At 41.0% G+C, this 23,412-nt stretch overlaps 1 protein-coding gene across 1 annotated transcript in view; it reads right to left on the bottom strand.

Moving 5' to 3' along the window:
* Nucleotides 1–23,412, bottom strand: part of USP6NL (USP6 N-terminal like) — a 143,770-nt gene that overhangs the window by 20,379 nt on the left and 99,979 nt on the right. Inside the window, exons 6-12 of the mRNA XM_021715902.1 lie at nt 19,187–19,294; nt 9,986–10,095; nt 8,459–8,507; nt 6,774–6,894; nt 2,883–2,977; nt 2,188–2,253; nt 1,990–2,089 (exon numbers count right to left, since the gene is read on the bottom strand). Coding sequence (XP_021571577.1) covers nt 1,990–2,089; nt 2,188–2,253; nt 2,883–2,977; nt 6,774–6,894; nt 8,459–8,507; nt 9,986–10,095; nt 19,187–19,294 — 649 coding nt within the window. The remainder of the gene's footprint in view (nt 1–1,989; nt 2,090–2,187; nt 2,254–2,882; nt 2,978–6,773; nt 6,895–8,458; nt 8,508–9,985; nt 10,096–19,186; nt 19,295–23,412) is intronic.

Below are 23,412 nucleotides of genomic sequence, written 5' to 3'. Positions count from 1 at the left end.
CAGGGAGAAAAAAAAGAAAAGAAAAAAAATCTCCTATGAGCCTCAGCTAACAATTATTTAAGATGCCCAGAAAGTTTTTTGCTTTGGGTTTTGTTCTTAATTTTTATAATTGGCCAATGACCAACTGTATACATTGTGAAATGGTTAAATCAAGCTAACTGACATGTCACTACTTCATATTCTTATCATTTTTGTGATGAGAATGTTTAAAATTTACTCTTAGCAATTTTCAAGTACACTCTACATTGTTATAAATCCAGTTGCCAGGCTGCATGATAGATCTTCAGACCGTACTCTTCCTGACTAACTGAAACTTTGCACTCTTCCGTCAACATCTCATGCCCCCCACCCCCTACCACCTTCACTTTTGTTTGGTGGTGAAGGAACTTCATGTAAGTCCTCTGATTCCCTAACTGTGAGAAATACACAGTAGCAGACAGATTTGTCCACTGCTAATTTAGTCTAATGATATGGTGGCATATAAAGCAGTTGCTATGCTTAACATTTATTCACAAAGGGTGAAAAAACTTTTTACTTGTCAAAATGAATCAAGGGTCATGTGAGGAAAACAACTTAAGAGGGAGAAGAGAGCTACGAAGAAACAGAACATTCTGTTTATACTTTTTCACTGTTTAGGGAACATTAAGCTTCTCTCTCTTAATAAAAATGCTACTTTTGCTCTATACATCGATCCACTCATAATACAGAAAGGGAAAGAAGAAGAGGTGGAGGTGGGGGAGGGAGAGGAGAGGGAAAAGAAGAAAGAGAAAGCTTCCACATAGTTACATGCCAGACCCCAAGTCTTGGGAGACAGTTCGTCGTCCATAGTTTTGTTTTGGTGCTTCAGTCTGTGTGTTGGGGAAACAAGGACTGAACGTGAGGGAACAGAAGAATCACAACACTTCTGAGTCCTTTTCTTGAAAAAAGGAAGGAATACAAAGGTGCTTTTAAAAGGCATTTTATTCCTCTCTACAGTAGGGTTAATCTCCCACTCCAGCAGTCTGTGCTTTTCAAGTAAGCAACCAATCTTATATTAACGTACTTAATGTGTATGTAGAATAATGTCAAGCACAGCAGAGAGAAAAACTATAAACATGACCCCATGCCCTCAATTAGCTTCTAATTTAGTTGGGTAGCCGAACAGACAGTTCAAGAATAACTAAGAGAATGAGTGTACAATGAATGTGAAACTATGTGGGATGACCCAGATTAGAAGTACGTACAATAGGAAGTTCTAAAGCTCTCAAGGATATTCTTCTCTCCATAGCTACAAGAGAAGTCACATAAATTTTAAGGATAAATTGAGCTTTAAAGATGAATAAGGTTCTTCATGTAGAAAAACTCTCATTTCTTGATTTTAAAGTAAGGCATAGCATGGCAAGTTTACAGACCCTCGATATATTACAACTGAAGACTAAAAAAGTCTTCATTTAAAAAAAAGATCTTGCTGCATTTATATACCGATAGACACTGACTCTGTTCCTGGCCCAGGGGCCACAAGGCAGGCAAGCAGGGGCAGCCTGACGTTCCCAACCCCAGCTAGGAGTTGATGATCCTCTATCACGGAAGGGAATGGTAATAGAGGATGTTCTCTTCAGCCCTTTGAACTCAGGGGCTTGGCTTCTTTGGTCTCTGTTCTCCTACTGCAAACTTGAGATTCAGACTGATGAAACAAACCACAGGTCCCAAGGGAAACAAACACTTAGTAAGAATAATATTATTAGCGAAACCAACAGATTGCATTCTGCTTACATGAGAAAATGACACCGACAGAAAGAGAAGAGAATCTCTGCAATGTAATCAGCTTCCGGTTATGGGAAAGAACCAATGAAAGCAAACTACCAACTGAAGATCATTTCTCCACTGGTTTTCAGTAATTTTTACATCACTGCTAAAAGAATGAATTTGAAATAGGGCGGGGAATGAGAAATCAGGGTTGAAATATGCCTTGATTTTTTACAAAATCTTTACAGTTAAGCATTTTCTTACTTTTGTGTAATTTTAAGATTGTGTAAGACATGGCAGTAAGAACTCGTTCTCCTTCAAAGATGTAGATATCCCATATTCGGAGATTTAGTGTAAAGGGAGTCTACAATTAAAAGCAAAACAAAATAGAAATAAGGTTAACAGTTTCCCCTCATCTTGTATTTATAATCGTATGATTGCGTTCTGTAAATAAATACTTACACGATCAAGGAAACACTGAAAAAACCATTTCATTGTGTAAAAACTTGTGTAGATTTCTTGAGAATCCTGAAAAAACAAAGGCCTCACAATTTCTGGATTGCAGCAAACACAATATGACAACGCAAAACTAAAAGTTAGGAGGGCTGTTGAATGTAGCTGTCAAAGCTAAACATAAAACCACCTTGTTACAAATCTTTTTCATGCTTTCAATTTTTTCTATTCTTACTTCTCCCAAAATCTTACTTCTCAAAATCACTCCAAGAATAAATTTCTCTTATGACAGGATTGTAATACAACATTTAGATTATCTTCGACACATTTTACAGCAATCAATCTTTAATATAAAACTACTGTGTTTTATATTAAAGCATACATACAGTTCAATAAGAATGAATTTGTATGATCCTTGAAATACCTTTTGGGCAATGAAAAAACCCTCTAAAATAACTGAGAAATCACAATTCTTTAAACACTGTTTTGCTTCAAAGAAGAAGTTTTGAATCTATGAATTAGAACTGTGATAGTCCATCAATAATAAATTTTATAAATCTAACATTTTGCAAAGAATGGAATTACAACTGTACAGTAAATGAAATGGATGACAATAACAATTAATAAAGTAATTGGGACCAAAGACTGCATTTAACTATTCTAGCCTTTTCTTGGGATAGGTGAGCATAGTCATATCTACCTACCAAATGTTGCTTAAGCTTGGAAAGAAATTTATTCAGTATTTTTTCATGATGTTCTTGAAATCTCAAGAGCTTAGGAAAACCTTGGACAAAAAAGCCTAGAAAACAAACATAAATACACTTCATAAACAATATCAACAAACCCCCAAGATTTAAAAATGCAACGTATTTCCTTCATTTGTAATTGTCAAAAACAAAAAGAAACATCTGGTAGTTACCAAAATATTTTTTTCTCCCCACCAAAGAAATAACTGACTCTCAGCTCTGGGTAGGGAATTTTTAGTCTAATGTTTGTGTGGGGATCTCCTCTGCCCCCTGTAAACATATTAAAGAGGACACAATATTTCTGAACTGAGATGCTTAAAAAAAAGGCGGGGGGGGGGGACGGAAGCTATTTATCAAGGTTATCTGTTTTTTCAGGATATGGAGCCGTATCTTTTTTTTTTTTTTTCTTTTTAGTTAGAGTCTCACTCCGTTGCCCAGACTAGAGTACAGTGGCACACTCATGGCCACCCCGGCATCAACCTGCTGGGCTCTGGTAGATCCTTCTGCCTCAGTCTTCTAAGTGGCCGGAGCTACAGGCAAGTGCTACCATGCCTGACTATTTTTTTTTTTTAATTATAGAGATGAGGTCTCACCAAGTTATCTAGGAATTAACTAATTGCAACTCAGGCAATTAACTCACCTTGGCCTCCCAAAGCGCTGGGATGACAGGCTGAGCTACTGAGCCTGGCTGGGTCATATCTTAAATGCCTAAATATTCATACAGGTTGTTCTAACTAATTTTCATTTTGTTTTGCTATTAATATATTACAAAAATTTTATTGCTTTTTTCAGATCTGCTCTAACAATGTCATTAATGTCATGTTTCCAACTTTTTTTTGCTCGTTTATCTTTTTGCTTGTTTGTTTTTGAGCTGGGGTCTCCCTCTGTCGCCCAAGGCTAGAGTGCAGTGGCACAATCACAGCTCACAGTAGCCTCAACTTCCTGAGCTCAGGCAATCCTTCTGCCTCAGCCTCCCAAGTAGCTTGGACTACAGGTATGTACCACCACACCTGGCTATTTATAAATTTTTTTGTAGTGACAGTTCTCACTATATTGCCTAGGCTGGTCTGGAACTCCTGGGCTCAACCAATACTCCCACCTTGGCCTTCTAGAGTGCTGGGATTACAAGCATGAGCCACCATTCCCGGCCTTATTTAAAATTATTTCTCTAAAGCTGCATTTAACATCTGTTTAAATATCCAGGCACGGCTGGGCACGGTGGCTCAAGCCTGTAATCCCAGCACTTTGGGAGGGTGAAGTGAGGGGACTACCTGAGCCCACAGGTTCGGAAACAGCCTAGGAAACCTGGTAAGACCTCAACTCTACAATAAATAAAAAAAATTAGCCAGGCATGGTAGCATGCGACTGTAGTTCCAGCTACTTGGAAGGATAGCCACAGCCCAGCAGGTCGACACTGGGGTGGCCATGAGTGTAGTACTGCACTCCAGGGTGACACAGTGAGACTCTAATTAAAAAAAAAAAAAAAAAAAAAGAATCCAGGCACTAGAAGATCAATGATATATCACAAATTATATTTTATCCCAAGTGACTATACAATATAATCTATAAGTATCTAGGAATTAACTAACTGCAAGTGGTAAATTAGTATAAATTTTGTGTATTAAAAGCACTGAACTTTACATCTATTTTTATTCTCCAGTTTCCTTTCAGCTATTTTACACAATCCATTAACATAGATGTACACTCAATGAACTTGACGATTTCTCCACATGAGTATATTCCAATTCGGGTTCTATGCAGCTTTGCAAGATGTTGACAGATGTCCTATTTTGTTGAAAAAGAATCCAGAGGCAATGTTCTGTGTGCCCTTCTTGGCTATTCATGATGCATATTAGCTTATTATTAATGTTTCTCAGTTGTCTTTTAGAATGAAACTTATTTTTCATTGTTTTATTTGGTCTCCCAGACTTACTTGACCTTGGAGTCCATTCCCGTCCCACCCCCCCCAACATCTGTTTCCAAAAAACGGAACTCTACTTCCCTGAAGAGCCCGAGGCACAGAGTGCTGGGCAACACTGCTCTACAATCTACTGGGCAGAGTAACTTCTTAACTTGTTCTGTTTCCTAAGTTGTGTGTAAACATTTCCCGGGAGAGAGATGCTGTTCCTTCCTCAGCAATATTTTCCAGTAAAATGGTTTCATAAAAAAGACTATATATTTCTATCAGTGCCACTTTCATGGTCAATTTGATAGGAATGGAAGTTGGAAAAATTTCAAGAAAAATCTAATTTTGAAAAAGTCAATACAATTCAGTAATAACTAGTTCAAGAATGCTAAGATACCTGACATTTCTTCACTTTTCAGTGATGTTTCAGCATTAATATTTTAAATTCCATCTTACTTCGGCCTTAGCTTTGATTCCATACATTTATTCAATTTTCATATTGGAAATGCAAAGAACTGAGGTAACCTTTAGTTATAAAATCTCACAGAGAAACAAATATCTCCAAGTATAAACTTACCCATAACAATGAGCTAAATGGCACTGTAAGCATAAATGCTAGGACAGAAGAATTAATATAGTTTTATAGATTAGGCTGGTGACAATAATCGCTGGAGGTAAGCTACAAACAGGTTGAAAAGAAATGACTGCTTTCTAAAGTTGGAGAGTCTCCCACATAATTACATAACACTTAAACTGTAGATAGATAAGCAGCACTATCGCACGGGAAAGTAAAATGGAGACTGATAAAGAGCAGCTGATTTTCAAGATGCCTTTTGAAATGATACCTGCCTACAGGACGGCAACTCAATCTAATGATATGTCTTGCTTTTGGAGTCCATCTACAGGACGTGATGTGCCCAGAGACAGTTACAATATGGATCATTCTTGTTAAAATAACTGGGAAGGAACACCAAGAGAAAGACAAATGTAAACACACACACCTCCCACACCCCCACAACACACCCACAAAACCACATGGCAAGAGTAGACATTACAGACAATAGACTACGGAAGGTCATAATTTTGAAATATTAAAACAGCACTTTGAATTGATGGCAGGTTTCCCACCACATTCTTAGGATAACCAGTGTTAAGACTGGTTTAAGTTTGATATTACCACATGGATGGCACTGGAAAAATAATGTTGCATTGCATGAACAAATGTCACTTTTATTTCCAAGACTAAATAAGTCTTTATTGCAATCAAAACTCTGGAATAAAGTTTATTGCCTAGTTTAGCAAATACCCTTATAGGTGATTATAAAAAATATGCTAAGTTGAAAATCAAAATTATGCAAGTTTTGAAACATTAAATAATTTAGCATCCAGAATAGGTTACCAGCCTTTTTTTAAATCTAAAATGGAGCCAACTTTACAGCTGAAACAACTAAAAACTATATTTGAAAGATAACACAACTTAATTAATATGTACCTTTCCTTTAAAGACCTAAGTGTCATTTCTCGATTACTATTTTTGACAAGGAGTCATACATCAATATCCAGTCAATGGTCAACATTTCAATGAAATGATAATTGCATGATTATCTAAAGGTTTTGATCAAAAGCCATCTTTTTTTCCTCCTAATAATATACCTTTTCCTAAATTCATTCAAACCTAAATTAGCTTCTTTTGACTGAGGGTAATTTTAAATTTTAAAATGCCAACAATATACTTTAGGGTAAAGGCAAAAGAAAATAAATGTGAACAGAAAAGTTCAATAAAGAAAAATGAAAGCAGGCATTTGTGACAAATACCGAATAACTGAACAAGCCCCGAGGCTCAAAGTCTGTCATCCTTAACTCTCCCACGCATCTTTGGTTTTGTGCTTCTTCACCTTTCCCTCTCCTGGTTGTCATTTGGGTAACAGGCAGGGCTTTCTTACCGTGCATGGCATGCTTGGGGCCTGAGAAGAGTTTGACCAGGGCCCAGAAGGCGTCTTCCTCGTTCATGTACATGAGGAGCAAAGCTGTGATCTGGCTCATCCCCTGGCAATACCCGACCTCCTGGAGAGCAAACAGGAGCCGGAAACCAGGAGCTTAGAATCACATCGTGTGTGTGCACAGAGAAAAGACTGATCTACAGAGTATCAGAAAATGTCTAGGCACTTTTAAATGGACAATTCTCGAGATAAACGTCACAATCTTCACAGTATTATAAAGGAATAAAATTTAGACATAAGTCTAAATTCCTACATCTTTTGTACTGTCCTCTGCTCAATGCTGCTATGCTTTCTTTAACGAGCACTAATATTTGTTTCGTTTGGGGCATGATTCTTAGCTCACTAGTCCTCTTGTTTGCTCAGATGCTGGCAAATTCTTTCCTCCTACAATTTCCAGTTTGCTCTTTTGTCCCCTCTAGACTTTTGAACCCTTATGTAGATACATTTTGGGTTCACAGCCTAAGCCCTTCTCTGAGAAATACCCACTCTCCTCAAAGTCCTTGATTCTGGCATGGCCTTCGAGACTCATGTTTGTGCCATGAAACCACAGTCGATGCAACAGAAGTGGGCACCTGACCCCAGGGGAACAGTTAGTTAGTTGAACTGACTAATCAGATACTCTCTCTAGGAAATGTGAGCAAAGCCAGAGACACTGTGATCAGATAGGGGCATGTACTTGAACAGAATGGTCATGCTGAGTCTGTGGGTGCAATCTGAGCCATGATAACTGGCCAGCAGACAAAGTAATCCGGAGAGAGAGACCATGGACTGAACAGTTCAAGAAATAATCAAAACACCGAGCGGCCCAAGTGGGAGACAGAATATCTAGCTCTCCTTCTCGCTGGATGCTTCCCACTTTCCAGCTCAGTTTGCATGAACCAGTGCTTCATTTCTGTGAGACGTCCCTTTAATAAACTCCTTTTCAGCTTTCCCGAGTTTGAGTGAGCTTCTGTTCTTGTAACTTAAAGGTTTAAATCATAATAGAAATTATACATCCCAAGATCCAAAGGTTGTCCTCCCTGGGACCTAGTCAACAAGTATTTATTTAACACGTATATTAGGTCCAACACTACTTAACCATTCCCCGGATTATACTTTCCTCTAACAATGCTAAAGCCATGTCCATTGCCAAAGAGTTTAGTTTTAGCCTATTCCTGGGATAGCCAGTGAATCCGTATGTTATCTTATTTGAACCTTATTTACCTAACAGATAAAATGTGATAATGAAGGGCAACCTTTCAGGAGCAAGGAGAAGTTATAAAAAGGCAAGCAAACATTAACCTGGCTACCACTAGCTTCCTGTCTTTCTGCCCTGTCCATGCCCTCAAAAACAAAACAAACAACAACAAAAACAACAACACAAAATATAACAGCAACAACAAAACATCTGCGGGGAGAGGAAAAGGTGAGATTCACTGGCATACTGTGGTCACATCTGAATCAGCTCTGCTCTAAGACTCTGGAGTTGCCACAGGGTCACAGCCTAAAAAGGTCCACAGAGCTCAGAGACTGTGGCGACCATCTGGTTCTGAGAAGAAGAAATGCACCCAGAGGGCCCTATTGGACGGGAGGCTGAAACAGGCCTCCGGCTCCTCGGAGTACAATAGGGCAGCCGTGTTCCAACTTACCGTGTTATAAATAGAATATGCAGCAAGAACATGGAATAGGGATTGTTGCCTAGAGAAAGAGGTGACATCAAACACAACTTGGTTATTTTATGGACTTTTAAGATTACAAATTTAAAAATAATAAACCACAGGCTAACTATAAACAAGTAGCTAATCTAGATACAATTACTAGTGTAATAAAGAAATTACCCCAAGCTCAAATTGAAAGAATACTCTAAAAAGTCCAAATTTGAGACTACTTAACACTCCTTCCAATAGAAAGAATTTATACAAAAACCCACTAAGCTCCAAATTTCTTACATTTGTTGCTCTCTTTTGTTGAAGTCTCCTAATTTGAAGCCATCCCAATACAAGCAGCTGGCTTGACAGAATGGTGGAATGTCCTTTTGAAGACTCGGTGCAGTTCCTTAAGGCTAGGAATGTCCCCAGGAAGCCCGAGGTGCTCTCTATCAAGCTCCCACATAAGGTGCTGCTTCTCCTATAGGACTCTGGGAGCCAAGATCCCAAGGGGAGAAACAGGAGTGGCCCCACTCCCCATCGTCCCTAGTGGTCCGCTAGCAACGTGTTTGCTTCCTGTGCCTGCAGCCTTGGGCTCTGCTGCTCTGGAGATCTTAGTTCCAAAGGAGGAAGGCTTCCATCAGGAGACACGACAAGACTCCTTTGAGCTGGAAGCTGGAAGTACAGCCTGGCACTGCGGGCGCCTATGTCTCTGACCCAACAGCAGAGATGGAGGGGGCCACACTGGCTGGGGCAGTTGACAGATCAGTTTTACTGATTTTATTACAGACATGATAAAAATCCAAAATCTGCTGACTTCAAGTTGGAGAGAGAAAATCTGGGTAGGCCTCATTAGGTCAGTTAAAGACCGTAAGAACAGATCGGAGGCCTCCCAAAAGAAGAAATTCTGCCTGTGGACAGCAGCTTCAGCTCATCCCAGGACCCAGCCTATCCCATCTGGTGGCCTTGCCTCATCAGCCCCACATCTGGACAAGCCAACACCTTAAAATAAATCTCCTAATATACATCATCTACTGATTTCTATTTCTCCTGTTGGATCCTGGGAAGTTGTCATAGCAATGATCTGCCAACATGCAGGATGGCTGCCCTGACTCTTACACTCAGTTCATTAATCTCCCACTTTATTTCATGTGTATCTCATTTTATAAAGGTTCATTTATGCAAGGAATCAAGGTTATAGAAATGTATTTCTCACTGACAGTTTTCACACAATCATTCATTTCTAGGACTTTTAATAATAATATGACTTTCTAAGAATTCTCATATATAAAATTACTCTTTATCAATTTCATAGCACCTACTATGTCCAAGGTTAAAAAATTTACGCTAAATTAGAGCCTAAGTTTCACCCAACAAGGACTTAAATGACCTGCAAAAGCTTAAATCTTTAAGCTAAAGCCAAAACTAAAGTCTATAGAGACACTGTAAATACACTTTAGGTTAATAACGACTTCCATGCAGACTGTTTATAAATGCCACGCACACGTCATGATGCCCGGCTTTACTTACTTAACACCGTATCTGTCTCTGAACATGATATGGTCCCTAAACGTGCGGTTCACATCCAGGTCTATTTGCCTGATATCAGGTGAGCAGCCCCGGGCTCTGTGTTTTAATTTCTGAAGAGGAAAAAAAGGGAAGAAAGTCTATTTTTATGGAAATCAGTTGTTGAAAAGTCTATGACAAACAGTGAAATAATTCTCACTAAAAACTTAAGTTGGTTTAGAAAAATCATTCCCATGGTTCAAAAATCAAAACATTACAGAAAGTACATGACACAAATGCTCCCTCCGCCCTACATCCACATTTATCCTACCCCCCTCCTCGCCCTTCATCTCTTTTCGCTCCCATCCTGTCCATACAGTCAGAATTTAATTTAGGATAGAGAACTTTCTGGAGACTGTGTTACAAAGTCAATGTGAAAGCTCCTCATGGCTAAACAATGCGGTCTGCTAGACGTCTCTTCTCTTTCAAGCATGATGTTTTTGTTCTCCTTGAAGCTAAACATTGCGTTGTTTCTTGATTTGCTTGTTTTCTACATACTTATGGCTAATTTCACCCCAAACCCACTAGAAGTTGTATACATCTCCTGTGGCAATGTTCCAATAGAACAGGCTTCATCATCTTCTCGGAGATCTTGTCCCAGGGCTATCAGACCTTCTCCCTCTTGGGTGGCCTGGCCTCTGAGCTGCCTGGCCTCAAGAGCAGCCTGACCTCTAGGCTGCCTGGCCTCTGGGTTGCCATAGCCTCAAGGGCGGCCTGACCTCAGGAGCAGCTTGACCTCTGGGCTGCCTGGCCTTTTGCGCGGTCTGGCCTCTGAGCTGCCTGGCCTCGAGGTTGGCCTGATCTCTGGGGCTGCCTGGCCTCTGGGTTGACTGGCCTCGAGGATGGCCTGACCTCAGGGACGGACTGGCCTCAGTACCACCTGGCCTCTGGGGCAGCTGAATTGCTCGGTCTTGGGATCTTCCCTCACCATCTGCTGGGCTTCTCTTTGCTTGCCTCTCTTCTTGGGAGCCTGCTTCCTAACAAGAGAAGAAGAATCATGTGCAATTTGTTTTTTCTCTCTAGAAGGTTGTTTCTCTCCATGTTTGAAACTTCACTTGGTTCAGATCTACTTTCATCCACAGAGTTGGGCACTTGATGCATCCTTTCAATCTTCACCCTCCGCACTTGGACACATCTCACTGATCACCTACCAGCAACCTGACTGCACTTTTTAATGAAACAGTGAAAGATGAATTGCTTCATATTAAATAGTATAGCACTGGAAACAATTATTATGTTGTAATGGTATCTGTCTTATAATGGAATCTCGGACATCGAGGAACTTATTTAAGACAAAAAAAATCAAAATTTTACATCTTATATTTTTCTAACTTGATAACGTGTGAAACAGTCACTGACAAGCATTGTGGGCTCACTGATATACGTAATGCAGTAGTAGTTTGCAGGACGTCTTCCACCTGGTATTTTTCTATTTGAGCAGACAACGTATTCTTGTTTTCTTCTTCCCACATTAATAATATTTAATTTATTGTCCCGTCTGTTGTTTGAAGATGATTTGGAAGGATACACTCGTGAATCCTGAAAACCACTTCTCAGCTGGTAGATCAGAAGTTTGACAAATTTCGAATGGGGCATCATAGGTTTTCCATTGTTTTTTAAAGCTTGGTACAGAATATAGGAATTAATAATTCATATTTCTAGTCCCCAGAATAATTTCCTCCACCATTTAAAATATTTTTGCAAAAAACAGCATGTAGAAGCATATTGATCCATACAATCCACACTGCTCATATTTGCAATATAAGTTAGAATCATTTCAGACTTTTTGATTGATATATTTCCACCACATAATGTCCTTGGGTTAGCTTTCATTCCTGCATGATTCCAAGTGCTGAGAACTTTAATGATTCTTTTCTCCTTCCATGCAAGAAGCTTAAGATTATTTTCCTATTTTTTTTTGTTGTTGTTGTTGTTAAGATCTTCAGTTTTTTAATTTGTTCTCGCATTCCCTTTGGTTGACTTTGTACCACTAAAATGGCATTTCATCTTTAGTAGCTCTTCTGCTAGGACAATACTACTGTAATATCTGTCAGTACACATGTAGTATCCCGCTGCATTAGAAACCTTTTCCAACAACTTTTTATATAATTGTAATGGAATGCTGGTGTTTACTGGAAGATCAGGTCAAATGATGCTTTCGGATGTTATGCTGCCATAGTAGGGAAGTACTGAAAAAAGATATCCTGTTTTTGAATCAACTAGTGCATAAAGGCATACACCCCATTTGGTAGGCTTATTTGGATTGTATGTTATAAAAGAAATTTACCATTTACTTGAACAACAGATTTGTCAACACAAATTGCCTGATCTTTGCAAAAATTTTGAATTGATGAATTCAGAATAATTATTGGCCTTTTGAACACGAGTTCCGATGGTCCCATCACTTGACACAGGTGTCTTCAAATGAAGCTTCCAGGAGATTTGCATAAACCTTTCTCTACTGAATGTTTCTGAAAAGAAGAGCATTTTACTACTGAAAACGGTTGACCAGTACTCTTGCAAATCTGGTACTTGAATTAGTCCCATATTTAGGATAACTGCAATAAAAGCTGAAAATTCCTGTTGGTCAATGTTCTACCATTTATGCCAAGTCGATTTGTGCAATGGCTGCTTTTTCTTTATTTTTTTCATCCACATAATGATGTGCTTATTTTATTATACTATTCACAAATTCATTTGTAAAACACAGAGTAATATAGTCAATTGGTTCTCTTATAGTACTTGCTACTTGTGGTCCTGCTGTATGAGAATATGCAACAAAATTTATTCTCGCTGGAGGCCCGTGTTTCTCTGTAACATCCTCCCGTTCTTCACCCGACAACGTGCTATCTTCTCTGCACCCATTATCCTGGAGGGGAGGATGATATCACTATCATGACTACCATTTTCTTCCACGTCAAGGTTTATTTTTTCTATCTGTAGAAAAGTCTAAATAGAATTCATCTTTGCCGCTTCTTATAACTCGCACATCTGTCTTTTCAATTTGCCATTGTTCTGAAAACTAAATAAATGAGTAAAAATTTCCGATTGCAAATGACAAAATCATGGCATGAATTATCAAAAGAATATTACTTTTCCAATTTTACTCTTCTGATTTAGTACAGATAGATATATTCGATCAATACCACCTACCTTCAACTTCAAAAGTCTCTTTCTTTTAAGGCTCCAGTAACTTGTGAATCTGTCTTTTCAAGTTATGCCATATGATACAAACCCCTACTGCCTTTCTTATTCAAATGCCCTTTATCGCTACCTTCTGTTACAAAGAAGTGTCAGCACCACTGTGAAAGCACTTCACACATTCTATGTAACTCCAGCTGATTTTTTTCTTTTTACATACGTCTCAGGATATATTTCACCTCTTTATTTCCTTTTTTATGTAATTTAAATGGAAAATTTCGAGGAAACATATATTTTTGAAAAATCTTCACTGGCACGAGTCTGTTCTGTATAATCACCAGCAATCTCTTTATGTCCCCTGAGAAGAGGCAACCCAGTGGTTTGCTATATTTACAATGTCCCCTCAGAGGGGACATCCTAGTGCAAAGGGTTAAAAACTCTTACCTCTCTCAGCTCTGAGACATTTTCTTCAATAATTCCTTTGTCAGTTTCCTTATCCTCCCCGCTCCTCACTCCCATCTGAAACTCTTAAGTATTACAGTGTGAGATATCCTAGACTGTTTATCTATTTTCTTATTATTTTCTATCTCTTTGCCTTTGTAATTTACATTATGGGAAATTTCCTCAACTGTTGTTTTCGATCAAGTGTTTCATTTTTCTTGATTTTCATTTATTTTGTTTTTGTATTCTTAAGCCCTGTTGTTTTTGAGTGTTCCTTTTTATAGCATCCTCTGCTTGTTTTAAAAATGCAATATCTATTTTTATTTCTCTAAAGATATTAGTGATTATTTTCTTCTTGCTCTGTAGTTTGTTTCTTACAAGTTGCTTTTGTCCATTTCTTTCATTTGTCTTTCATGTTAGCTCCTTTCCACAAATGAATGGCAAGAACTTGTTTTCTGTTCTTATTTAGAAGCGAAGCACTAAAAAGCTGCATGCCTAGGTGGGGCTTCACAGTTGGGGTCTTGCCTGTGGAGGGATCTTGCCAGGCAGTTGCACTGAGGTTCACTGAAGTCAGTGCCTTTGGGTTTACAGTATTTTCTTATGCTGACACATTTGCTAGAGGTGGCTCTTCCAATCTCCTGTTAGAAGAACAAGCACCTGGCTGCCAACAACCCAGGAACCAAGTTAAGGAAAAGGGCTGGGCTGGCCAAAATCTGGGATATTCGACTTCTCTGCTTTCATGCCAGCAGCTCATCCTTAGCAGTGTCTGCTACCAGTGTAAAGGCCCTCTGTTCCATCTTCTCCAAAGAACCAACCACCACTCTTGGCCAGCATTGGGAGGGGCTCAGAAGCCCTGCTTCTGATACACTCTCTTCTGTTTTTAGCTTCACCTTCACTTCCAAGGGTCCCTGCAGTTAGCAGTTACCGAGGCTTTGAAGATTCTGAGATATTAATCAAGTTGCTTCTCCAATTTCCCACTGCCAGCCTAGGACTTAGCTTTCTCAGGTTTGCTAAGTTTACTAAATGTCTGTCTGAGGTCTGGTTTCCAAAAGTTGGCAGCTGTTATCACTTCTCTCATCTTCTCATCTCTGTGGGTTTGCCTTTTTAAAAATCTGCTGTCAATTTAGTGGCATTTCAGGGGAATGGGAGCTAAATGAGGATGTTTAATCTCCCATGTTGAACCAGATGGGAGATTAAAATTTAACCATATTTAAGTATAAATAAGCATCTATATACATATGTTATACTGACCCATTTACCATGTACTGGTAATATAGACTTCTGCTTAAATCAATTCACACACACACACACACACACACACACACACACACACACACACACACAAATAAACACAACCCTTTCTGACTTCAGCTAAAAGTGAAAGAGGTTACCTGGGTGCATCTGGAATGGGTTATGTGTATACTGAGCGTTCTGTGAGTCACTGTACTTTTGTGTATTTTGGTGGGAGCTCAGAGAAGGGCAGCTTCTGTAACTTTTTAAAACAGGAAGCACAACCACAGCGTGTTCCCGAGTTCCGAAGACAGGGGAGATATTTACAGAACTGTGCTACAATCATGTGACCATGAAAATATTCTTGCATGTTACTTCTGATAAAAGTTGGTCCAGAAGACGTTACAAAAACTTAGTTTTGAAAATAATAATCCACACATATTTGTTCTCCTAATACCTTTTTAAAAAAACAATGGGCAAGTAAAGAGGTTTCAATTATTACTTTGTAGGCCTCCTGGTAAAAGACGGGTTGTCGAAACGCAGGAAGAAAATGTCTGACAAGACATGCCTTTAACAAAAAAGTCTTAAAGTAAAATTTAACTGGATGGGAAAAGATAATCCAAACACCTCTATAATATCAGCTTCTCTAGAGGACAAGAAACTCCACCATAAAAAAGGCCCGGTGTCAGAAGCAAAGCCCAATTAAATAGGTAACAAATAATAGGTCAGAAGTATTATTTTTTTAATTTATTTTTTATTTTTTATTTTTTGAGTTGGAGTCTCACTCTGTCACCCAGACTGGAGTGCAGTGGCTGCTCCCGGCCACCGCAGCCTCGACCTGCTGGGCTCTGGTGATCCTTCTGCCTCAGTCTTCCAAGTAGCCGGAATTACAGGCATGCACTACTACACCCAGCTGATTTTTTGATTATTGTAGAGATGAGGTCTCGCTACCCAGGCAGGTCTCGAACCCGCGGGCTTAGGCAATCCACTCACCTCAGCCTCCCAAAGGCGCGGGATTACAGGCTGAGCCACCGAGCCCAGCTCAGAAGTATTATTTATGTCCTAAGTGCTTACAAGGAATGCACAGAATACAGGAAATCTGAATGGAAGGAGGTAAACAGCTTCTACAGCTGCCTCTGAGACTGGATGGGTTGACGTCCACAAGTGTCACAATAATATCTACACATTGTTATTTTTAAAATATGAGATCTAATGAATTCTTAAACTGAGGGCAGAAATGCAGTGGCCAGCACTTAGATGAAACAAGAGTATTAGCAACATGGGTTGAGCCTACAAGACTACGGAGCTGCACCAAGGCTGGGGTGAGGCCGCTCTCTATGATAGACAGATCCTCCACCATCTGTGTCACTGTTAGACGCAAGAGAGACACATGAAAATGAGACACAACAAGAATAAGGTACACAGCAAGGAAAGCACTGGCGCAGAAGACAGGACAGCCTGGATTTAGATCCTCTCTGCCACTTGCTAACCCTGGGCTAAAATGTTACTTAACTGCACTAAGCTCAGTTTCCTCATCTGTCCAATGAAAATGCTGATGCTAATGATCTAACCTGCGTCTTGGCATTGTTGCAGGAATTAAATGAGGAAATCCACATGTAAAATACTCAACTAGCTGGGCTCGGTGGCTCAGCCTGTAATCCCGCGCCTTTGCGAGGCTGAGGTGAGTGGATTGCCTGAGCCCGTGGGTTCGAGACCCGCCTGGGCAGGCGAGACCTCATCTCTACAATAAAATCAAAAAATGAGTCGGGCAGGGTAGTGCGCGCCTGTAATTCCGGCTACTCAGAAGGCTGAGGCGGAAGGATCACCAGAGCCCAGCAGGTCGAGGCTGCGGTGGCTGGAAGTGGCCACTGTACTCCAGTCGGGGCGACAGAGTGAGACTCCGACTCAAAAAAAAAAAAAATACTCAACTAATGTCAGCTCTGAAAAGGTAAAGTACGTCCTGAACTTTTAAATACAGCCATATGAAGCTTTAAATTAAAACTCATCCTATCCAAATTGGAGGGAGGGGCTCGGAGAGGTCTTTGCAGCGTGCCTTGAACACTCTTCCCTCCTCTTCCTCTCTTTGGGAAATAAAGCCCCCTCAGCCGTCTGCGCCATGAGGCTGAGGCGCAGCATGATCCACAAGCATGATCTTTTTTTCTTTCCTTTCTCTCAACTCAGCCAAGGTTTTTGTTTTGCAACTTTTAGAGTATTTATTACTAAATATATCTGTGCAATCACACCTCTTCCAACACAGAAGAAAAGATCCTTGACCCTGCACCTATTCATGCCGTATGCTCTTCAACACCTCACACCAAGCCTCAGTCCAAGAAAGGACAGGTCATCAGGAAAACTTGAAGGTCTGGACGCTCTGAAATGCCAGGCTCCAAATAATGCCATCCTGAGAAAGTCTCAGCAGATTAAGAGAAGGTAGTTTCTTCACTGAAGCTCCAGTTCATGGCAGATGCTTGGAGAGCAACGCCTACCATTTTTACAGAGGGAGAGGAAGCAGGGGTGCCCAGAAAGGAGGACCAAATTAAACAGTGATGCTAGGAAAAACGCAAATGGTAAAAAGAATGTTGACAACAGCGTTGAAAACTATATGCTTGAAGGCACTGGCAGGCAAGTTATTTGTTGTGATTGCTGTCAGTTTTTACTAAATGTTCTCTCATGCTACCTGGTCACTGGATAATTTTCTTCTAATTAGAAAAAGCATAAAATACAACTGAAAACTACCGTTCTGTCAGCAGGTTTGCTGGCCTGAATAGTGTGCCGTGCCTCCCTCCCCACCATTCATGTCCACCAAGGACCTATGAATGTGACCTTATCTGGAAACGGGGCCTTTGTAAACGTAATCAAGTGAAGGTGAAGTCCCACTGGAAGAAGGTGGACCGTAGATCAAATGCGGTGTCCTTATCAGGAAAGACAAAGACACACAGTCACACACAGGGAGGAAGGTCACACGACAAAGGAGGCAGAGACGGAGAGGTGTGGCCATGAGCCAGGAAACACCAGGGACTGCCAGCAACCCGGAAGCCAGAAGGAAGCAAGGAGGGCCCTCCCTCGAGTCTCGGAGACAGTGGTCCTGCCACCCCCTTAATTTCAGACTTCTTTCCTCCAAACTGTGTGAGAATAGGCTTCTGTTGTTTTAAGCGGCCTACTTTGTGGTACTTGGTTACAACAGCCCCAGGAAACACACCATATAAACACAAATGCTTTTTACTCTCATTAATGGCACAAATATTTACTGAGCACCTACCACACACTAGGCACATTGTACCAGGTGCTAAAGTTCCAGGATGTATGTTCTCGCAAACATCATTTTAGAAATCGGCTCTAAAACTATGATGTTAAAAGCAAATATCTAATCAATAGTCTAAAATAATCTGGAACTCTAAGATCCCAAGACATAAACTCATAGTCTGTGTAGGGTCCAAACGGCTAAATTTAAAAATCTTTATTTATACAAAATGAGTAACTCTTTAAATATATCAGTATATACTATCTTTCCTCTTGAAATTTTACCCCTGAACAACACACATACACACACACACATACACAGGAAAAAAAATCAAAAGAGCACCAAAGCACCTTTTAGGATTGGTTTTTGGCTTAAACTATAAATGATTTTTCTCTTTTCACTAATTCCTCTTTAACTTATTCCATTTATACACATTTATTCCATTTATACACATTTTTTTACTCTTTTCAAAGGCTTACATAAATTTTAGGTTCAGAAAAGGCACAATAGAGATGACAAGGGGGTATATTTCATACACTGTCAAAGTCAAGAAGAACATTACATACCCTCAGTCAAAATTTTAAGTTTTTATTTAAAAAATAATAATAAAACCTAGAGATGCCCTCATAATCTGGAGGCAAAGTCTTCTTTATTCACCTTAGACGAAAACAATCATATACAGGCAGGTGGTGGATGAATCGAATTTTGTTGCTATTTTCCTATGAATTCTCAAAGTGATAATGCAAGTCTCTTCATTAACACCACAGGGCAAACAAGCAATAATGATCAGGTGTTAGACAATTTTCCCTACAAATATGTCTCAACGTTGAGTGATCATTTTAAGTACTTCAATTGGTCATTTACATTTGAAAAGCACTTGATACTTATTGATTGACTGACAGACAATAACATTTTTACTGAAGTATCTGTTAAAAATTCAAGAAGTATATTCCAATAAACAAAACAAATAATAGGCCTCCAAAACCCGATGTAACGTAATGTTAATATAGCTCTAAGTGATGATATGAACATCTTATATCACCTTGAAAGCTAAGATACATGAATTTTACTTTTTAATTTCAAAACATAACAAGTCAGTTCCAGCTACTCACACTATAAAGGTCTCTTGTTTCTTCTTTCATTTTAGGGATTTCAAGAAGGAGAGCCCAGACTTCACCTCTGAGCTGGAGCGGGATTCCTTTGTAAATTCTTCTATGAAACTTATTAAAAGAAAAAGAAACTGAAGGTTACAAAATGATAAAAGCTTAGACTAGTCCCTTAAATCAATTTCATTGATCTTCGTTAGTCTTGTATTTTCAAAGTACTCATATACCAATTAATTGATACATTTCAACAGGGCACACTGAGAACCAGTCATTTCTGTTTTTCAGATCCTAACAGGGAAACACAGACACAGGAGAGAATAAACAAGAAATCGTTCAGAATGGCCATGGTGTTCATATGCTGATGACATCATGGAAGTGTCCCTTAAGGGACACCAGGCATCTTACACGATCTCAAAAGAGGATCTCTTGGGCTTGCTCCAGTCAGATTGGCCCGCCCCTAACTTGGTAGCCCCAATGTCTTCGGAACAAACTATTACACCAACCGAGCCTAAGGTGGAAATATCAGTAGCTGGTGGGGTTATATCATGTGTTATTAATACGGGGGCTACATGCTTAGCTCTACTTAAGTTTCCTGGTCCACTCTTTCCTTCACCCCTTTTGGTTGTAGGGGTACAGGGCATTATATCCAGTGTTTTTGTTCAATGCTGTACTATGTAATTATGAATGAATTACAGTATATCACTTATCCTAAAGTTAAATCTAGCTTTAGGGGAAAAAACATCAAATTTCCATGACTGAATTAAAGAAAAATTAGAAGATTTTCAGGTAGTTAAAAAAAGTTAACGGTCCCCATGCTACTCCAGAGCTAAAAGTAAAAATTAGGCACATATGGAAAAAGTTGAGAAAAAAGCAGTGAGACACTGTCATTATCATCATCCACAGTAACAATTATCCCCAACTTTTACTGAGCCTTTACTATGTGCATGAAACTATTTCAAGCTATTTATAGACATTTATCTCATTTAATTATACCAACAACTCTACAACTCTTTAATTATACCAACTGAAGGGTGCAGGAAGCGACCAGAGGGACGACTCCCAAAATGGCACCGACACACCAGACAACAAAGGCCCTAGGTCCTGGCTTCTGTGAGCACAATTCCCCGCGCGTGCGAATTTCGAACCTTCCCACGCGCGAATTTCAAACCTGCAAGCCTCCAATCCGTAGCCAGCTTTGTTATGCGTCCAATAGGACTATAACATGGCGTTAGCCCCACCCTGCTCCCAGGCAGCTCCTCCAATAGGAACATAGCACGGCCCCTTCCGGCCCCTGTCAGGCTGATAAATACAGCCCTCTCCCAGCGACTCTCTCTCCATCTCTCTTTCTCTCTCTCTCTGTCGCTCTCTCCCTCTCTGCAGCTCTCTCCCCGCCTCTCTCCCACTTCCTCTCTCTCTCTTACTCTCTCTTTTCCTTTTTTCCCATTACAGATCCCCTCTGTAACAGCCCCTTTTAATAAATCTCCTGGTCCTGGCCGGGTGTGGAGTCATTACTGGCGCCGAACTTCTTTCATTGGTGCTGTGACTCGGATCGGGTGCTCCCTCGCCTTTGTGCAGGTGTATTCCCGTAGGCGGGATCCCCGACCTGGCGCCAGAGGCCACTCCAGCCCTCCCAGACCTTCGCCACCGTTTTGAATGTGTGAACTGCATCCACCAGCAACCATTGGATAGGTGAGTTCCCCAGACACAGAAGCCTGAAACTTGCCCAGGATCCCCGGGGGGAACTGGCCGTTGATCGTCCGGCAGCCCCTCCGGCCCCAGGGCGAGGGGGAACGCAACGCGCCTCGGCCTTCACGGCCACAGCGGACCCTCAAGGCTTCCTTTTCTCCCTTTCTCTCTCCAAGCTACAGCTAAAGGTTCTTTCCTCCTCCTTATCTCTCTCACACCTTCCCACGGCCGACGGGCAGCAGTGGGCCCCAGGGGTCCCACATCTGCTAGCCCATAGCGGATCTCGCCCAACCTCCCCAAGGAATCCCATGGTTGTCGGCTGCAGTGGACCCCAGGGGTCCCATGTCTGCTGGCCCACAGCGGATTTCGAAGGACTCCCATATCTGTCGGGAAACAGGGAGCCTCGGAGGCTCCATGTTTGTTGCCCCACAGTAAGCCCTATTCGACCGGCGGGAATCTCGAACACGCTCCCACCCGCCGCCCGGTCAAGTGCTTTCCGTCTGGTTCAAAAATTCTTGCGCAAGGTGCCTTGACCCCCTCGGTTCTCCAGGAGGACCCTGGTTGTGCCAAACCCCTGTGACAACAGGCTTTGCCACAGCCACACTTTTCGGACAGCCGACTCTTTGGGGGACGCCCTGTTTAGTCTACCTGTCTGATCGTGGGAGGCTCATCATCCCTACCGGCTGATTACCCTCTTAAATGCCTCTTAAACAATCTCACCACACTTTCTCTTTCCCCTGATAGCAAACCCAATCACCTAATTCGTTTCTGCACCCAAGATTGGCCAACATACCCCTTAGACAACCAAAATCATTGGCCCCCCAGGGGTCCCTCAATCCTGATATTATTCGGGACTTGTATAATTTCTGTGAGTGTTCAAAACGGTAGGAAGAGATTCCCTATGTTCAGTCTTTTTCTCTCCTCCATGAACATCCCCGCCTCTGCCTCAATTGCAACCCCTCTAATCTCTGCCCTCCACTCATGCTAGCATCTGCCGCCTCTTCTACAACTTCTCCTTCTCCTCTTGTTTTATGCACACTTCAGCCTCCTCTCCAAAACTCCCCTCCCCCCACTGCAGACACTGTAAGTCCCAGTTCCTCTACCCCCTCCTCCATCTCAGATTTCGACCCTGCAGACGAGCCCCCCCCTTACAGGCAGCCTCAACAGCCTCAGGCTCCCCCGCCCCCACCCTCCTCTACTCTGGCAGCTCAATCCCTATATCCTCCCCTTCCAGTCGTTCCCCAGTGTAGCCCTCCGGTAACCCGATCCAAGGCCGCACCGGTCCTCCTAGCAGTTTACTAATATTGATTTAAACTCTATAAAAGGACAAACTGTTTTGGCTATATATTTTATCTCCCAGTCAGCACCGGGTATTAGGCGCCAACTCCAAAAATTAAAAAAGGGCCCACAAACTCCTCAATTAGAGCTATTAGACACAGCCTCTAAAATCCTTAACAACCAAGAGGAGGAATGAATACAGGACCACCAACATAAGCAGTAAGCACTTCAGCTTTTATCTACCACTTTAGCAGAAAAAACCACCACTGATAATCTTCCACCCCAGATGGTCAATAGCAGAAGGGGTACACAGCCCCCTTCCCAGGTTTGTTTCCGATGCCATCAAAATGGGCATATGGTCAAAGAATGTCAAGCCCTGCCCACCAGCAAAACCCTGTCCCAAATGCAAACAGCATGGACATTGGGCTCATGATTGTCTCGTTCACCTAGCTGGAGGAGAGCACATGGCCCAGAGGCTTGCTGCAATTAAGGGACACCAGGCATCTTACACAATCTCAAAAGAGGATCTCTTGGGCTTGCTCCAGTCAGATTGGCCCGCCCCTAACTTGGTAGCCCCAATGTCTTCGGAACAAACTATTACACCAACCGAGCCTAAGGTGGAAATATCAGTAGCTGGCGGGGTTATATCATGTGTTATTAATACGGGGGCTACATGCTTAGCTCTACTTAAATTTCCTGGTCCACTCTTTCCTTCACCCCTTTTGGTTGTAGGGTTACAGGGCATTATATCCAGGCCCCTCACTATGCCATTACTTCCATGTGGTCTGGGAAATAAAATATTTCACACTCTCTCCTTATTATGCCAACGTGTCCAGCTCCATCATTAAAAGGGGACATCATGACAAAAATTAAAACTCATATTATTCTTTACCCTGAGCCATCACCACTGTGCTTTTTGGGTGCCTTATGTATAGCTTTAAATTTCCCTAATAGTTCCACGTTGGATCCCATCTAAGCCCTTCCACTGCATATAAACTTATTGCTTTGGTTAAAACTCTAAGGTTAGGAAAAATGTAAAGAAAGTTGTTGGTGTAAGGTATGTTTTTAGTAAGAAAGGATAAAGAAAAGATAAATAATTATATAGGAAAGAATATTGTATGGTACATTTTTGTTCTATAATAGAATGGCTGGTTAAAGAAAGTATAGAACAAAAATAGAAGGTTTCAGCATGTCAAAAATGGTATGAGCATGTCGAAAAATGGTATAAGCTATACGAAAATGACTGACCGTACTGGGAAACTATGGTG

Source organism: Carlito syrichta, unplaced genomic scaffold, assembly GCF_000164805.1.
Source record: "Carlito syrichta isolate Samal-C Ts95f unplaced genomic scaffold, Tarsius_syrichta-2.0.1 Scaffold308004, whole genome shotgun sequence".
Taxonomy (NCBI): Eukaryota; Metazoa; Chordata; class Mammalia; order Primates; family Tarsiidae; genus Carlito; species Carlito syrichta.
Note: the sequence above shows the minus strand (reverse complement) of the source record. Positions and strands in the feature narration are given on the sequence as shown.